A 19,371-nucleotide genomic window follows, 5' to 3' on the forward strand; every position below is an offset into this window, starting at 1 on the left:
GCTTAGCAATTGTATTCATTTAACCACAATAAGCAATTATAAGAAACTTGTATGCACAATTGACATGTACATTCACAACTGTATGATGTGGTTTTCAGAGATTTGGGGGGTTGTTTGTTATAAACCCTCCAGTTGTGTTTTTCATTCCTTTTTTAATCATGTCCTTCATACAATTCATTCTTGACTGATAGCTTTACCTCTTTACAATGTGAACTCACAATGTTTTACCAAACCTATCTAGAATTGACCGTGCTTACTTGTGTGCATTAAGTATGGTTTGCCTAGAATGTATTTTTCATTTAGTTTTTACCATACTGTGCTGTTGTAGTATATACTGCAGTACACTTCATAAAGGGGCAGTGCAGACTCCTCCACTAAGTGGTTTTCTAAAGATGATTGACTGGCATGTTTGGTATCAAACTACTCAGCTCAATCTCCCCTTTTCAGAATCCCCTCTTGGCAGTTTAACAGGGGGTGCAGGGCTGCATTCCAGTATTTAGGCTCAATTTAAACCCTGCCTGCCTTCACTTCCTCTCACTAACCACAGTCACTTATTCTCAGAAATGAATGTAGAGCTGACTGACCGCAGAAAAGGAGAAGTTTGTTCTGTTTTTGAGATGGCCTCTGCAGTGAACAGCACTGCGAGGTACACTTTCTATCTATATCACTATCACTTTTCCTACATCTTGTGAACCCTATTTCTACACTGAGCCTGACTCCATCACCTGCTTTCACCACTAAGCCACGAAACAGAATCTGGTAATGCTCCTAAAACAGTTTAGAAGTAACGTATCTTTTGCTGAATGGTTAGTTTTCTAAATTATTTCCAATTCAAGTTTTCTGTCATTAATATTTAATTTATGAACAGAACTTTCAACATTGAGTTTATTCATTTGGTCTGGTTTGTTCGTGTCTTGTTTGGTTTCAAAGTCAGTACTGGCATGTTATGTATTTGTCACCATTCCTTGACCATTCATGTGTAAGTAAAATTAAAAAGTGCTACCCAGATTTGTTCATTCATTGATGTAAGCAGATGATGGCTGCAGAAGTCAATGCTCAGTTCTTTTGATTATCAGTGATTTCATATGCTTGTGTAGCAGGTGTTCAATTTAAAAGTACTAATGTAGCCTGACTACGCCAGAGTGGAGACCCACTCACTAAGTACGGAGGCAATTACCCACACGCACAGGTTGATTTATTTAGTGCTGGAAGGGGTGCGTGACAACACGAGACAGGGAGAACAAGCAACCAGAACAACTGAGTTTTAAAAGGTTTATTTTGGGCAGTTCAATAAACACACAAAGCAACTAACATAATATTAAAACAATAAAATGATGTAGTCTAAAATCGGGAGCTTTGCATATTAAAATAAAATCAAAACACAAAAGATAAAATATACAAAGCACTATCACGAAGCCCACATAATAAAAAGTCTGAAGCTTTGTATATGAAAATAAAATACAATAAAACAAAAAAACCCACCACTACAATACAGAATTGATTACACAAGAATACACAGATAAAAAGGGATTACAAATCACTTATGTCCACATTTAAAACTGATGCGATCTCTCGACCATGTGGAGGATTTAGTGCAGCGACGAAGTTTAAAAAAAAAAGTCCAATCTCAGATGGAATCGCGGTTTCCACAAGAAGGAGCTATGGAGGACTGGAACGCCGACGCAGCCTAGAAATCCTGGTAGTTTCGTTTGTTTCCTTAAAATCAAGAGACCAGCAGCAGCAGCATCAGTACCTGTGTATCGCTCTCACATTAAAACAAGCCCAAAAACAACACCAACCTTGAAATCAAGAGAGTAGCAGCAGCAGCATCAGCATCAGCAACAGTATCTGTGTATCGCTGCTGTTGTATTGACGAATCTGGCTTTTAAAGCCGTCCCAGATAATCAACAGGTGTACATCATTAGCAAGCAGCTGGTTAATAATCGGGGGATGATTAGCGGTGACAAAAAGTGCAACTACACAAAATACTACACGAGAATAATCAAAAGCAAAACAAACAGTGCAATGAATAAAATAAATAACTTGTTCTCTACATAATAGAATAAATCAAAACATACAAGTGCTCAAAAGAAAATGCGATCAAATAAATAAGTGTGCCAACTAGAATAAAGAAAACAACTATTACTAATAAAGTGCAGCTTTACACTTGTGTTCTTCTCATACCTGATGTTACGGCTGACAAAGACGGAGAGAGGGGAAGGCAAGTACATCTACTGCAGGTGTGTGCAGCTCAGTTATTTCTAATAGTTTTAAGTATAGATATTAGACGAATGCCAATTTGTCTGTGCTGCAGTTACTGGCTTACAGATGAAGCTGCTTCTCAGAAAGAAGAAGCGGTTTTAGTGTAAAAATACAAATTCACACACTGAACTCATCTGCAGTATCCTGTGAAATCACCAGCATATCTTTGTAACAGTAGCTGGTGACCAGTTAGCGCTTTGAGATAAAAAAAAAATAACATCACTGGGAGGAACTGTGAAAAGCTGCCAACGTTTAAGGAAATTAAGGTTTTCTATAAAGAGCAATTTTGTTGCAGTTTCATTTAGTTCCAGGCAGAATGCGGGCTGGGAAACTCTACATTGTGATGTGTAAGTACTGTGATCCAATACTTTGAACATAAATCCAGCAGCATGCCTCCCTGGTGAGGGATTGATGGCTTGAAAGAGTCTGGCTTGTTAGTTTCAGGTGGTTTTTAAAAGGGGATGTTGGAGCTGGTTCTGTACTGTACTGAATTAAAGCAGTTGTGTTTCATTAACAACAGTGATGAGAAATGCTATACTATAGTGGTGAGCAATCACCATAAAAGAGATCAGTTCTTTGGTTTCAAACCTTTTTCATGGCTTAGGGATTGTACTGAACTGTATTGAGGCAAGTGAACTTATCATTATCCAGCTTGCTCTGTCTGCTAAAGAAGCTTGTGTGAAGTGATGTGTGTGCGTGTGTGTGTGTGCGTGAGTGTGTGTGTGTGTGTGTGTGTGTGTGTGTGTGTGTGTGTGTTTGATGAGGATGGTCAAAAAACTTTATGAAAGGCTAATTTAATCTACTTTAATATTGTTTCACGAACATTCACCTTTAATGTGATTTTTGCATAGCACTTGCTGCCATTGTGCTATTCTTGGAAGGTTTTTTATTTTTTATTTTGCTGTACAACAACACTTACCTACAATAGAAACCTCTAATTGCAAGCGTAAACTGCACTGTAGCCACCTGTAAATAAAACATGCACTATGCAACAAAAACTCTCTTTAAAAAATTTAACTTTTGCATTCTGTTTTATAGTTAATTTATAAAATTAAATAAAATGGCTGCCAATTTAACATATAGGCAGAGACAACAACCTGGGTTTCAAAAGGGGCGATGCAATCATAGAACTTTCTATATTTTTAAAGCCGGGTTAAGGTAAGTAAATAATTTACTTCTATATTTAAAGGTTATAAAAGCGGACACACTGTATTTTACCCAATTTAATGTATCTGAAAGCTACTTTACTGTCAAATCACATTTCACAAATTTGCGTAGTTGTTGACAGTCGTTAATAATAAAACATTTTTTTGCATAAATACTCATATTCTGAACTGGTGGGTTCTAATTAAAATATTAAACTAATTTACCTGTACATACTGTACCCACCGTGTAGATAAATGTATTTTAAATAGCTAAATTCTTATTAATGACTGAAATGTTCCATTACATTATGTTAAAGGAAGTATAACTTACAGTGTTATTTTAAACTATGAAACGACATGGTTCTAGGAACCCCCCAAAAAATTCCAACAATTGAAAACAACTCGGTGCTTACTTTAATTTACAAGCAAATACAACCTTAAACACATGTATTATAATTCATATTTTTTTCCAAATATTTACCCTTAATTTTAAATGTACAAATGTAAGGGCAGCAGTGTGGAGTAGCGGTTAGGGCTCTGGACTCTTGACCGGAGGGTCGTGGGTTCAATCCCAGGTGGGGGACACTGTTGTTGTACCCTTGAGCAAGGTACTTTATCTAGATTGCTCCAGTAAAAACCCAACTGTATAAATGGGTAATTATATGTAAAAAAATAATGTAATTGTATGTAAAAATAATGTGATATCTTGTAACAATTGCTAAGAAATAAATAATAATATCAACCACAGTCAAGTAGTCTCCAATTTAAATAGTATTTAGGTTCAAGGAGATCAAGGTTTAAAATAGGTTCACCATCACAGACACAACACAAGGATAGTTCCATTAATAGCAGCAGCTTATTAGATATCAGCAAGATTAAAAAACTGAAATCTAAAAATCATTTAGAGATGATTTACATATCAGGGTAAAAGAGCAGATTATAGATTTTTAGTATAGAAATTACAACTTTGACACAGTTTGTTTTTTTACCCCAAAATCTCAAGTCACCTTTCATTTTGATGCACACATCTTTTTGTGTAGTTTTCATATGCACAAAATAACAAAAAGGATAAATGTTAGAAAATTAATAGAACTATTAACAGAAATGACGAATATGCAGCACGATAACAGAGTCCTAATAGGCTTCAACATAGGATTACATTGCCTCTAGCCTCCGGTAAAGCAACACCACAAAAAAACTTCCTCCCCTGTTTCCTTGCTGAGTTTATATATAGCTGGCTATCTTCAGCCCCTCCCCCTACGCTCAACCAAGTGAGAAGTACACACATGTATAACTATTTACAAATATTTGCTAAACACATATTGTCCATACTTTACATGAAACAATATAAAATACATTTGAATGGCCATTTCATTCCACTTCTTTTCTTTAAAGCGTATTAATATCATTTCTAACATAGTTCTCTTACACTAGTACTAAACTTTAATCCCCCCTCCCCCACGTATTGGGAGCAGTGAGCTCGCTCTCATGAGCTCCAGTATAACTGCCTGTGCCTGTGCATGCTCAGCGCATTCCACGCTGCGGCTCAAACAAGTCTCTAACAAACAAATCAAGGCCAAACTTAAAAGGTATGCTTTTTTTGTTTTTTCTTTGTAGTTTGTATTTGAAACACAAACCCTCCTGCGATATTCTACTAATAAAAGTGCGCGCACTTTCACTAAAAGAATATTCGCATTTTGCTGTGTTCACCAAGATTCCTCTAACTCTTTTTTATTTTCATAGGTCTCCTGGCAACAACTCCAACTCATGTTACCTCTCCTACCGGTAAGTACACTGTTTTATAAGGTTTTGGTCACAGTACGTTATATATGGTTTTAATGTGCATTTAAATATTAAAAGTAGAAGTAGAGCATTAGTGCCTCTTTCAGTCCTGTAGCTACCGTCCAATCCCTTTTAAACAGTGCAATCCCTGGTAGACCATGATGAAATGGCAATGTTAGCGTTCATGGTTTTAGTGAGGGTAGCGATTAACAGCTCCCTCACACATTCCCTTCCACCTCCGGTTTCTCACTCTTGGGAATGCGGGTAAGGAAGTCTGCTATCTTGTTCTGTACTCCAGCCCGAGTAAACTTAAACGGTTGCATTTTACAAGTACTGTAGCAGCCACCCAGTGACACCCAATGAGTTCTAACACCGCCACTAGGGGGGCACTACTAAACTAAATTAAAAAGGTTTGGAATAGCGGCAAAGTGACCAGGAATGACAACAGAATGACAGAGGCAGAATAAAAGTTCCAAAGCTTTATTATAATGATCTAAGGTTTACATAAATCAGTTTAAATAACTATACAATAAAATGCAAACAGTTTTACTAAAAACAAGGAGGGGAAATTAAAGCCAGCCATTAGCAACAGTATTTAAAAGCATGGGGTATTAGACCAACATATAGCAGCGATTGCACCTCTCATTAAAAGTGGTAGGTGGTTGTTAATAGCTCTTCCCAGCAAGGGTTCTACAACAAAAGCCAGATTGTTAATACACACAGGGTTTAACAGTATTAGGGAACGTCAGCAGCAATATACCAGGATTAACTACATGAGAACAGTTCAACAACAAAATACAAGTTTAATTATATTTAAGAAAATTGGCAGCAAAGTTCAGGTTTAGCAGCAAAATAAGGAACAACATAAATTGGGGGTTAATTAGTTGTTAATAGACTGGCAAGACTTCAATGTTAACAAAAGGCAACACAATAAAAATTACATTACCTAATTAGCAGGTCAATTAGGTGGCTACTGCCCTCAATCGCACCGATTAACCCCAAACCAAACAATAATCAAAATATCAACAACTCATTACACATACACTCAAAAAACTAGCAAAAACGTAATAAAATATAAATCACTTAACTACCGTGTCTACAACACACCAAGCATGATAAAAAATAAAATAACAAGAAAACAACCAATTACCTTTCGGTGCGCCGAGGACAAGACACGAAACTGACTGACCTGCTTTAACAAACAAAGAAACAATACCTCCCCCACTCTTAATTGCTGGCCAGCAAAGTATGTTTAAGACAAAGACGTTTCCCCCCATTTAAACCAGATGAGAGGAGAAGGACACAGCGGTGTAGCATTAGTAAACAAAACCAAAAGGTGTGGGGATTTTTACCTGCTGCTGGAACACTTTTAATCTAAGAAAACAAAACTTATGAGACAGGACTATCTCTCAAATTAGCGGACACTTTACTTTTGAAATATACTCACACGACTCAACATGGCAGACACAGAAACAGCGCGTCTCCAGAACACTCATCTACAGCAGCACACCGAATCTCAGGTCCCCCGCACCTGTCGGTCCGTCCTCTCTCGCCCCGTATCAAACAAAAAGGCAGTTTATATAAGCAAATAAATTATCCAATAAATCACTAATCAATCAATTAAAAAAAGAAACATGACACATAAAACAAAGCACTTATAACAAAACATAAAAACACCTAGTTGCCTAGGAACCAATTCATAAAAGTAGCCCTGTTACATCACCGCCTTGTGCTGCAAGCGTTGTTATAATTCATTCTTTCCAGCCACTGCAAAGCCCGATGGTCCGTCTCCAGGATAAAATCACAGCCAAGCAGGTCATATTTTAATTAATATAAGGCCCATTTAATAGCCAAACATTCCTTCTCCATGGTCGAATACCAGGTTTCCCTGGGAAACAATTTTCGGCTAAAAGGCAGCAGGTCTTTGCTCACCCAGCTCTCCATGTAATGGCTCCCAGTCCTACGGCAGATGCATCCGTCTGGATGGTGAATGGTTTCTCAAAGTCTGGACTCTAGTAATGCATCCTGGCACAACGCCCCCTTCAAGTCGTTGAAGGCTCGCTCACATGCCTCCTTCCACATGATCTTGTTGGATTTGCTCTTCTTGGTAAGGTTAGTTAACACTGCAGCTCGAGCAGAGAAGTTTGGGATTAAATGGTGATACCGTCCTACAAGACCCAAGAAAGATCTCACCACCTTCATGGTCGTGGGTGAAGGACAGGTCCGGCTTGCTTCAACCTTTACCACCTGAGGCCAGATTACTCTATTCCCCAGGACATAACCAAGGTGCTTGGCCTTGGTTTTGGCAAGAGCACACTTCCGGAGATTCACAGTTAGGCCAGGCTGCATGGATCTGCTGCAATACTCATCTTGCATGGTGAAGGTGGTATTGAGGGATTCTGCAGGAGGCAACCATTCCTTCAACAAATTCACATGGAACTGCTGTTTTGGCTTATTGCAATCTAACATGACCATTTTATGGAGAACCTCATACAGGCCTTGCCATTTTGCTAACAACTTGCTAGTGTGAGTTGGCAATAGTAGCAACATTTTTTGGCCTGGCTCAAAAATCTGAGATCTGGCAGACTGATCAAACCACCCCTTCTGATATGTATATTCACAGACCAGTGCAGTCATCTGTTCCAGACGATTCCTCATCTTCAGTACATAGGCCAAGATGTTCATGGACTCCATCTTCGATTCCTGTTAAGCTTCTTTCCCAGCCAGTTCCCATCTCATTCACAAACCTCCTCAGCATGCTCTTCAGGGTCTTGTTAAAGCATTCAACCAGCTATCTGTTTGAGGGTAATAAGGGGTGGTCTTTAACCCTCAATCCCTAGCAATTTATAAACCTGGTCAAAATATTGGTACCTTTGTCTGCAAGGATCTTGTGGGGTACCCCCTCTCTTAAAAATAACTGAACTAGAGCATGTGCTACCTGCCCAGCCTTCATAACCCTCAATGAAAATGACTCTGGGTAGCGTATAGCATAACTGCAAATCACTAAAACATATCTGTTCTCTGACTTGCTCCTCTCCAACGGCCCTACCACATCCATTCTTATCCTTTCAAAAGGAGCATTAATAATGGACAATGGCTGTAAGGGTGCACAGACAGATCAAACGCCAGCTGGACTCGCTGGACATCTTTTACAAAAATCAGTAACATCACCATAGCAACGCAGCCAAAAAAAAATGAGTTATTCTGGCTAAAATCTTGTTCTTTCCCAAATGTCTAGATCAAGGTATTGAATGTTCTAAAGACACTACAGTCTGCCTAAGTGACCTTGGAAAAATAATTTGTCTGCAGGCTCATACCTACGGTATAAAATCCCATGTTCTGTCAAATACAAATCATCTCTAAAACGTAACCCTTCTGACTTCTGGTTCTCCCCATCAATCACAATCACTTTCTCAAACAACAGTTTCAGAGTACAATCACTTTTCTGCAGACGAGCTATGTATGTCTCAGGGAACCTCCCAGTCTACTGGAAGAGATGGCTCGGGCAATTCAGACTGCTAATCCAATTGTAATTGTGTTCTGACATTCCTGACATTTCTCTCTACGCTTTTAGGCTTTCTGCTTTACCTCGGTCCACTTCTATATCTACCCCCAAGAGACGCATAGGCGATCTATGCACACATCACCTTTATTTTAACCTCCTGTGACAGAAACATAATGATTCTTGGTGGTAAATCTCCATCCCAACCTGTGAGGGCGTTAGGAAAAGGGAACAGAGTGCTTTGGACTGGATGGCCAGACAATTCATTCCCAGGGTTAGACAGAAATCGACCATCTAGAAAGGGGGCAGAGCTACGCTACACTAAATCATTGACCCGGAGGGGAAACGATGTGGCAGCCGCTGATAGGATGCTATCCAAGGGGGCATGATTGAAGGTACATAAGGGGACGTAGCTTGGTGATCTGTTCATTTGTTGATGGTTAAGCCTTGAACCAGGAAGGACCCGTATCGTACTGTAGCGTGAGTTTTTGTTTGTTTGTCTAATTGTTACTTATTATTATTAGACGGCTGACACATTCTGGAACTGTCGTCAGGGTCCAGCACAAACCCACAAATCACTACACTTGCATCACGATAAACTGTATTAGCACCAAGAACACTACATCACTCACTTTGGACCTGTGACTGTGTTTGTATTTTGCGTGTGTTTAAATACTGCGTGTTTAAATACTGTGTTGTTTGGGACTGCCCCGTGGATTTATTGAACAGAGCATTACACATCGTTGTGTATTGCCTGTTGTCTTTATTATTTCTGTCAGTCAATTTTGACTATTCAATTATAAATAAAAGACCATCATTTCACCAGGACTGTGTTGTTCGTCTTTGTCTTGATCACCACATCAGCTCTACACCTGTGCACTGCAACTCATATTACCACACCTCCTCATTCAACTATTCCTGAGGCACCAAATCCTCTCGTATTAATGGTTGTGTACTACCAAGGTCTAATAAAGCTTACACAGGTTGGCCATTGATCAGAACACTGGTCGGTTGGTCCAAGGCTGCCCCTCCTACCTCCGAATCTCTAGGCACATAATAAAGGTTAGTAGAGATCTAGTCTTCCTAACTGGACACCATGTTTTTTGTGACCTAGCTGACCACAATTGAAACATCTCACTTCTTCCTCTCCCTTCACTGACTCACTGAACTGTTTGCTAGGCTGACTAATTACTGGGTTAAGCTGACTTTATGATTGACCACCCCTCTTCGCACTTTCCGATTCACATCTGGGTTGGATGCAGGATCATCTGCTCAGTCAACTCTTGGCTCCTATCTGGGCCGTCATTAAGACTTCCTCCAACCTGGCTGCTTCCTCGGCTGTAGTTGGGTTTCACTCCTTTATCCAGCCCTCCAGCTCCAGGTTGAGCATGCGTAGAAACAGTTCCATAATGATGACCACCAATCTCCTTCACGGTCTTCAGCTGAGGTCTCACCCACTTCCTCATGAAGGTCCTTCAACTTCACATATAGCTCTCTGGACGTCTCTCCTTGGAGAATATCCATAGCATGAAACCACCATTGATACATCTCTGTGCTGATCTGATACTTTGTTAAAACATAGTCCAAAGTGTCATCCTTCTCCACAGCCATGTAAGCAGTTACGGCTTTCCATAACTGTTAATTATGGCACTAATCGTATTCTCCTGCCTTCTCTGGTCATCCGTAAGCAGCTGCCATCCTTTCAAAAGTGGTTAAAACTGCCTAACGTCCTCTTCAGGGTCCTATTGTAAGTGAGATTCTCTCCATTCCACTTAATGCTCACGGGTACAGGATGACTCTGGGGCTGATTCAGCCTGACCATCTTCACATCCTTCCTCCTCCCGTGATGCATGACCATGCAGCATGGCTTTCCACCTCTGGTCTTGGCAGGCCGCTTCTTTCTCTAGGCTCCCTCAGCGCCCTCCTCCCCTCCCTCTGAACTCTATTTTGGGCAATGCCATCACATTTTCCAGTTCTCTGTTGTTCTTAACCAGTTTCTGGTATTTGCAACTCTTCCAAGATATTGACCTTGCTTGTCTTCGTAAGCCTTCTGCTAGCCACAACCACTTGTAACACCACTTGTGAGGTTGCCCAATAGTTGCTGTACTGGTAGACAGAAAGCATGGCAGGAAGTCCAAGATGGAGGGTGCAAAAACTGAACGTTTATTATGAACAGCGAAAAAAACTAACAAAAGTATTAGCGTGAGAAAATAAATAGAACTATTAACAATGTCCAGAAATTATTTGTATTCATAATAACAGGGTCTTAATAGGCTTCAACATAGGCTCTAGCCTCAGGTAAAGCAAACACCTAAAAAACTCCCCTGCTTCCTGGCTGAGCTTATATATAGCTGGCTATCTTCAGCCCCTCCCTCTAAGCTCATCCAAGTGAGAAGTACAAAAATACACATGTATAACTATTTATAAATATTTCCAAAACACGTAATTTCCAAACTTTACATGAAATTATATAAAACACATTTTAATGGCCATTTAATGTTACTTATTTTCTTTAAGCTTTTTAATAATATTATATAACATAGTTCTCTTCCCCTAGTACTAAACTTTAACCCCCCACCCCTTATTGGGAGTAGTAATATAATCTGTGCTTGGAAAATTTGCATGCACGCCCTTTTGAAACAGTGCTTCACCCAGTGATGCCTCTAGGATACAGGGTTTTTGTAACCTCAAAAATATATTTAAAAAATGATTGCAGCACAGGGATAATACTGTTTTATTAATAGACTAATACATCACATTTTAAACAAGGCTTAATCGTTTTTTGATGTGCAGTAAACAAAACCCATGTCTTTAAATGTCACACATACATACACATATATCTGCAGTGAGGACTGGCAGAACTGCTGTGCCCCTCCATGCCACCCTTGCCAGTCTGCCCACAGTGAGAGGTGTGTTTTTGGGAGGCTTGTTTGCACACCTAAACTTTAACCTTTCAACTTAAAACCACCATCTAACTTTGTTATTAGTAAAGTGTTGATCTGTTTGTATAATATATATACAGTACTGTGCAAAAGTTTTTGGCAGGTGTGAAAAAATGCTGTAAAGTAAGAATGCTTTCAAAAATAGACATGTTAATAGATTATATTTATCAATTAACTAAATGCAAAGTGAGTGAACAGAAGAAAAATCTAAATCAAATCCATATTTGGTGTGACCACCCTTTACCTTCAAAACAGCATCAATTCTTCTAGGTACACTTGCACAAAGTCAGGGATTTTGTAGTCATATAGTCAGGTGTATGATTAAACAATTATACCAAACAGGTGCTAATGATCATCAATTCAATATGTAGGTTGAAACACAATCATTAACTGAAACAGAAACAGCTGTGTAGGAGGAATAAAACTGGGTGAGGAACAGCCAAACTCAGCTAACAAGGTGAGGTTGCTGAAGACAGTTTACTGTCAAAAGTCATACACCATGGCAAGACTGAGCACAGCAACAAGACACAAGGTAGTTATACTGCATCAGCAAGGTCTCTCCAAGGCAGAAATTTCAAGGCAGACAGCTCTTTTGAAGAAGCACAAAGAAACGGGCAACGTTGAGGACCGTAGACGCAGTGGTCGGCCAAGGAAACTTACTGCAGCAGATGAAAGATACATCATGCTTACTTCCCTTCGCAATCGGAAGATGTCCAGCAGTGCCAGCAGCTCAGAATTGGCAGAAAACAGTGGGACCCTGGTACACCCATCTACTGTCCGGAGAAGTCTGGTCAGAAGTGGCCTTCATGGAAGACTTGCGGCCAAAAAGCCATACCTCCGACGTGGAAACAAGGCTAAGCAACTCAACTATGCACGAAAACACAGGAACTGGGGTGCAGAAAAATGGCAGCAGGTGCTCTGGACTGATGAGTCAAAATTTGAAATATTTGGCTGTAGCAGAAGGCAGTTTGTTCGCCGAAGGGCTGGACAGCGGTACACGAATGAGTGTCTGCAGGCAACAGTGAAGCATGGTGGAGGTTCCTTGCAAGTTTGGGGCTGCATTTCTGCAAATGGAGTTGGGGATTTGGTCAGAATTAATGGTCTCCTCAATGCTGAGAAGTACAGGCAGATATTTATCCATCATGCAATACCATCAGGGAGGCATCTGATTGGCCCCAAATTTATTCTGCAGCATGACAACGACCCCAAACATACAGCGAAAGTCATTAAGAACTATCTTCAGCGTAAAGAAGAACAAGGAGTCCTGGAAGTGATGGTATGGTCCCCACAGAGCCCTGATCTCAACATCATCGAGTCTGTCTGGGATTACATGAAGAGAGAGAAGCAACTGAGGCTGCCTAAATTCACAGAAGAACTGTGGTTAGTTCACCAAGATGTTTGGGCCAACCTACCTGCGAGTTCCTTCAAAAACTGTGTGCAAGTGTACCTAGAAGAATTGATGCTGTTTTGAAGGCAAAGGGTGGTCACACCAAATATGGATTTGATTTAGATTTTTCTTCTGTTCACTCACTTTGCATTTAGTTAATTGATAAATATAATCTATTAACATGTCTATTTTTGAAAGCATTCTTACTTTACAGCATTTTTTCACACCTGCCTAAAACTTTTGCACAGTACTGTATATATATATATATATATATATATATATATATATATATATATATTAGTTATGAAGGCTCAAAGTCAGTAGAGGGCCATTAGGCAGAAAAAAAGATTAATATTATAATAATAATAATAATAATGATAAAACGCAGATGGGGCAGTCTGTCTCCCGACTGCCTTCCTACCTGAGTGCTGTCTGCCCCAGCCCCCTCTCTTTCTCCCTGCATTTGTACCACAAACACACTGAGAGAGTTCCTCTATTTACACTGCTCCTCCACCCTTCTTTCCTTCTCATCAGTGTGAGTGCTGTCTGCCCTGCCCCCTCTCTTTCTCCCTGCATTTGTACCACAAACACACTGAGAGAGTTCCTCTATTTACACTGCTCCTCCGCCCTTCTTTCCTTCTCATCGGTGTCAGTGCTGTCTGCCCCTCCATTCCATTTCTGTCACCTTCACACACTGAGAAGATTCCTCAATCTGCACTGAACTGTTCATGCCTTCTCATCAGGGAGACTAAGAACCCCCTTTCTGTCTCCCTCTATCCCTTCACAAACGCACACTGGGAAGGTATTCCTTGTCCCTCTGAGACTACACATGCACATGTAAAGTAGCTACAGTAGTTACATAATAACGAGTGGTTTTAAATGAACAATTACAGAATCTAGTGGTTAAAATTTTTCTCTGACTGACAGAGAGACATGTGCACCCTAATTTTGCTGTCGCCTCTATTTCAGTGGACAAGCCAAAGCCTGTCCTGACCCGGGAGCCTGCAGGAGAGATATTTGAAGGAGACAAAGTCACCCTGAGCTGTGTGGTTAGGGGGGGCTCTGGTGGCTGGAGATATCGCTGGTACAAAGGCAGTCAGCACAGTACTCCAGTGTACCAGACTGACAGCAGCAGTAAAACTGGAGCTGGATACACAATCAGTGCTGCTGCTCTGAATCACAGTGGAGAGTACTGGTGTCGAGCTGAAAGAGGGAGAAACCCATTTAACTCAGACTACAGCAGTGCTGTCAATATAGAAGTATCAGGTGAGTAACTGAAATGAGTGTGATGAGTAATCTTTTGGTACAACTCAATTGTTACTACAGTCATCTCTCGATTATCCAGGGTAATGGGGGCGACTGGTTGCACAGATAAAACAAAAACACGGATAAGGCCAATTATAATAAAACTCATTCAAAGTTTGTACTTAGTCTATAGTTTTTTAAAGTAGTCAGTCATGCTTGTTTGTCTCGTTGATTGGCTTTCCTTTTTTCTAATATTTGTTTGTAGCACTCTCAGAAATAGTTTGTCATTCAAGGATGTGTCATACTGCTGCTCAACATAATCAAGCAGAGTTTCAACACACCCGAGGGCTGTACTGTGAGAAACGCAATGCTGCGGAATCAGGTTATCCCCCTCCTCCCCTTCACTTTCACTGGACTCGGTGGTCTGTCCTTGGACACGCTTCACAATGTCTTCATCAGTAAGCAACTCGTATCCAGCTTCATCACGATCGCTATTCAGCAACTCCTCAATATTTTCAGCATTGACATTTTCACCTCCTATTTTCTACACAATTTCTCCAAGGCTTCCTGCTGAGATTTCTTCCTCTCCGATTTCTGTCTCATTACTTTGCTCTGGTAATATTTTTCTCCATGATGTGATCATCGTAACTGGTTTCACTTCATTCCATACTCGAGCCACTTCAGGAATTGCATCCAGAACTGTCAGCTTCTTCCAAAAAGATTTTCAATCATTTCCTTCATTAACATGCTTTTCTAACAGTCCAACTCGATAATTCCTCTTGACGCATGCAATCACTCCCAGGTCCATAGGCTGTATCACAGAAGTCACGTTCGGTGGTAAATATTTTACAATGATGTTGCCATCTTCGGATTTGAGAAAACTTTCATGAGAATGAGAAGGGGCATTATCCAGCAGCAGGACAGCCTTTTCTAAGTCAAGCCTTTTGACTGCAGGTGCTCTCGAACCCGTGGAACAAACCTTTTACTAAACCATTCTTTAAAAATGTCACAATCCATCCACGCCGATTTCTGAATAAAATAATCCACTGGCATATTAGAGGCTTCTGTTCCTTTAAATTAGCGTGGTTTTTTCACTTTGCCAATTACACAAACTTTAAGTTTATGTGAGCCGGTCACATTTGCACAACACATAAGTGTTAGCCTCTCTTTACTAGACTTATGGTCTGGGGCATGTCATTTGGCTAGGTCTTTGTCGGTAAACATTTCCAATAGAATCCGGTTTTGTCGGCTTTGTAAATTTGTTCTCATTGGAACCCTTCTTTTTCAATTAATTTTATGAAATTCTCATGAAAGTGATCAGCAGCTGACTGATCAGTGCTTAACTTTTCCCCTTGAATGCAGGTCTCGCGGATGCCGTATTGTTTTTTAAACCGAGTTAGCAATCCAGAGAAAGCATTGAAATCGCCCTCCATCCCCAGTGCATCTAAAAAAACTTGACTTGTTTAGCACAAATTAGTCCAGACACTGGCGTACCTTCAACTCTTTACTGGATGAGCCATTCCAACATTGCTGTGTCCAAATCCTCATCCTCAAAGATACTCGTGTAAGAAATCAACTTCTCCTTGTTCTGTTTTTAAATCATGAACTGTGTGTTCACCAATTCCATATTCAACTGAAAGTTGCTTTAAAGTGCTACCTTTTTCTAGCTTCTCAAGTATTTCAATTTTTTTCCAATCGTCAAAACCACACGTTTAAAGAGCACATGAGGCCAGTTTTTTGTCCTTGTGATGTGATGTGAGTTGTTGTGAATAGGCTGGCTGTAGGGGTGACGTCAGGCCAGAAAGAAACACAGACAGACAGTAGTGGCAGGTGAAACTGAGACGCTGCGGCGCTCAGTGTTTTAATGAAACAAATAAAGGATTTAAACAAAAACAGCACACGGCATGTGATGCCAAAATAAACAGACAGATAACCAAAACAAACAGACACTAACACACAGGGATGAACACTAAACAAACAAGTACCGTGCTGGTCCTCCAGCATGACATAGCAATTGATTATTATTTAAGTTACTCTCCTCACTCTCTCCCGTTCTTTCGCCCTGAACACACAACCCCAAGTGAGTGAAACGGGATTCAATTACTAATTAATTATTCACTTGAATCCCAGCACGTGAACTAATTCTGTACAATCCTGTGCTCACAGATTATTAAATACTTTAAATGCACGTGAATGCACGTATAGTGCAATCCCCGTGCCTAAATACAACTATATATTTTAAATCAGTCGTGCTACACAGACCCATTTATATCCCGTGCAGCAATATCTATACACCAACATTAACACACAAATGCAGTGAAATTGGAGCCGGATACACAATCAGTGCTGCTGCTCTGTCCCACAGTGGTGAGTACTGCTGTGGAGCTGGACGGGGCAGGAACACGTTTTACTCACAATACAGCCCAGATGTTTAGATACAAGTTTAAGATGAGTGACTGAACTGAGCCTGTAAGAAAGATGGGAGCCAACCATAGAGAAAAATAATTTAAAAAATCTCAGTATTAGAGCAAAGGAAAACTACTTTGTAGCTCTATTTCTTTTCAATAAAAAATAGATATGAAGAAGAAACAAAGTTATTTGACTGATTATTTACTGCTTTTAATTAATTTCATTTTAAAGAGCAAATGATGTTTATCATTAAAGGCCTCTTTCTCTCTGTTTACTTAGAGCTGTTCAGCACATCCACTCTGACAGTGCTACCTGATGCCTCAGTGTGGGAGGGAGAGCCTGTGACTCTGCAGTGTGGGGCTCACATAAATAAACACGACACACAGCTGCAGTACCGCTATATCAAAGACAATGTGAATCTGAGTGGAGCTCGATCACGGGATCCATACTCAATCCCAGCGGCAGAGCTAAAAGACACAGGGAGCTACCAGTGTGAGGTGGAGGCAGCAGGGATGGGGGTGAAGAAAAGGAGTGATTCTGTGTGGCTTTTTGTGAAAGGTGAGTCGAGATATTCATTGTTAACAAAACATGGAATGATGTTGCTCTCTTTAATAACCTCTATTAGAAACTTTAAATTATCTTAAATCACAGCAAAACTACAACAGAGTAGTTGGCCACTATGCACTGTATTAACTAGCCTTCAGCAAGTATTGTGCATGTGTTTGTGTGTTTTCACACAGCTGTTTAGCAATCCAACTGTGGAGCTCTTTCACAAAATCCATGCTTTCATATTTTTTTACTCTGGGCCTGATTCATGTACCGATGGTAAAACTGGAGTTAAGACTGGAGGTGTGCTATTAACACTCCTCCAAACTTTACTACTTGCTTCCGCTGTAATTCACGAATGCCCTGATGACAAATTCCACGGATCAGCTCTCTCACAGATAAATCATTTGCATGAACACCACCCTTTTTACCATGATAGTGGGACTCTTACCTCAGTATCTCCTTCAAATGAATTGTCACATGCTAATATCTACAGTACAGCTGGCTGTAGGCACAGGATAATATAGCTTGTACTTAAAAAGCTTTTGCTTTAACTAACAATGGCTCAAACACAGAGCCCATTTTAACATTCATGCTCAAATTTAAGTTTGTTACATGAGTTACTTACAAAGAGTCGTATTTTTGTTACTTTCAAGCTACAGCAATGTGAATTACATGCAGTGTATGATTTTCTGTGACAAATCATTGGTTTAGTGAGATTAAAAATATACATTTTTGGTTTTATCCTTGCATGTGAGGCACAGAGAAAATGTATGGCTGAGATATTAGCATTCACACAATCCCCGATTTTAGTTAAAGTGATTAAAGTTTTACACTACAATTAAAACTTTTTTCAGTTGTACTACCTGTACAGTATATTAACCTTTTGAAATGAGTGGATATAAGCAGATAATGTTTCATTAACTCAATTTATCAGATACGTTGATAATAAAGGAATGAAGAACTATTATTTTCTTTATAAATATTTATTTTGAGAAAATAATCAAATAGTGTCCATTATTGCTTATAAAGATTATTATAGTATATTCACCAACTAATTAGAAGCAAAAATACCAGTCAGCGACTTATGACCACACCCTGTTACTTTACTACATTCCACTGCTTACAAAGAGCAGTCAACACTTCTGAGACAAACTGCGGACCCCGATCAGATAAAAGATAAGCAGGCGTACCCCAACGTGTAAATATGTCTTTTCTCAGGCAATTAGCAATGGTTACAGCTTTTGCCTGTCTTAATGGAAAAAGTTCAACCCAGCGGGTGTAATAGTCTACCACCACTAGCAATTGCGTATTGTTGTTGGAACTGTTAGGCAGAGGACCCATAAGGTCAACTCCAACCATTTCCCATGGTCGAGTGACTGTAATAGACTGTAATTTACCCACAGGGCGAGTATTTTCAGGTTTTACCGACTGACAAACTTGACAGTTACGCACATAAGTAACAACATCTTTCCATATCCCTGGCCAATATGCTGTTTGCAGGATACGGTGCAGAGTTTTATACCGACCCATGTGCCCACTCATAGGATTACTATGATAGGCATGCAACACATCAGATCGTAAACTCTTTGGTATATAGAGTTGGTACTTTGTAGTATTGTACATTTTACTCACTCTATAAATCTTGTCCTCTAAAACAACATAGGCCTTTTCATTTTGTTCAGAGGTGGCATCATCTTCAATCTTTTCCAGAAGAGTTTGATAAATTCTCTGTACTTCCGGATCTTCTCTTTGCGCACTCCAAACATCATCATCTGTATAAGGAAATGGAGTATAACTTTGCCCAGCTGCTAGTTGTTCCACTTGTACTCCTAATAGAACTTTCTCAGTTGTCCCTAATGGAGCACGTGACAAAGCATCTGGGGCTTCATTCAGCTTACCCTTCCGAAACTCCACAGTAAACTCAAATTCTTGAAGGCGTAAAGCCCATCGAATGAGTCTAGAGTTAGGCTTTGTAGTATTAAAAACCCACAAAATAGCCGAGTGATCCGTAACCACTTTAAACGGTTTGCCTTCTAAATATTGTCTCCATTTCTCTAAAGACCACACAACTGCTAAGCATTCCTGCTCAGTGGTGGTATAATTCTTCTCCGGAGGAGTCAATGCTCGACTGGCATACGCCAACACCTC

The 19,371-nt window shown here is 40.0% G+C and overlaps 1 protein-coding gene across 1 annotated transcript in view; it reads left to right on the plus strand.

Moving 5' to 3' along the window:
* The first annotated feature begins 2,562 nt into the window (after positions 1 to 2,562).
* The window catches only part of LOC131725070 (Fc receptor-like protein 5), a 178,718-nt gene continuing 161,909 nt past the window's right edge, over positions 2,563 to 19,371 (plus strand). Inside the window, exons 1-4 of the mRNA XM_059018552.1 lie at positions 2,563 to 2,609; positions 5,151 to 5,192; positions 13,990 to 14,286; positions 16,954 to 17,232. Coding sequence (XP_058874535.1) covers positions 2,579 to 2,609; positions 5,151 to 5,192; positions 13,990 to 14,286; positions 16,954 to 17,232 — 649 coding nt within the window. The 5' untranslated portion in view covers positions 2,563 to 2,578. The remainder of the gene's footprint in view (positions 2,610 to 5,150; positions 5,193 to 13,989; positions 14,287 to 16,953; positions 17,233 to 19,371) is intronic.

The sequence above is a fragment of the Acipenser ruthenus genome, chromosome 60, assembly GCF_902713425.1.
Source record: "Acipenser ruthenus chromosome 60, fAciRut3.2 maternal haplotype, whole genome shotgun sequence".
Taxonomy (NCBI): Eukaryota; Metazoa; Chordata; class Actinopteri; order Acipenseriformes; family Acipenseridae; genus Acipenser; species Acipenser ruthenus.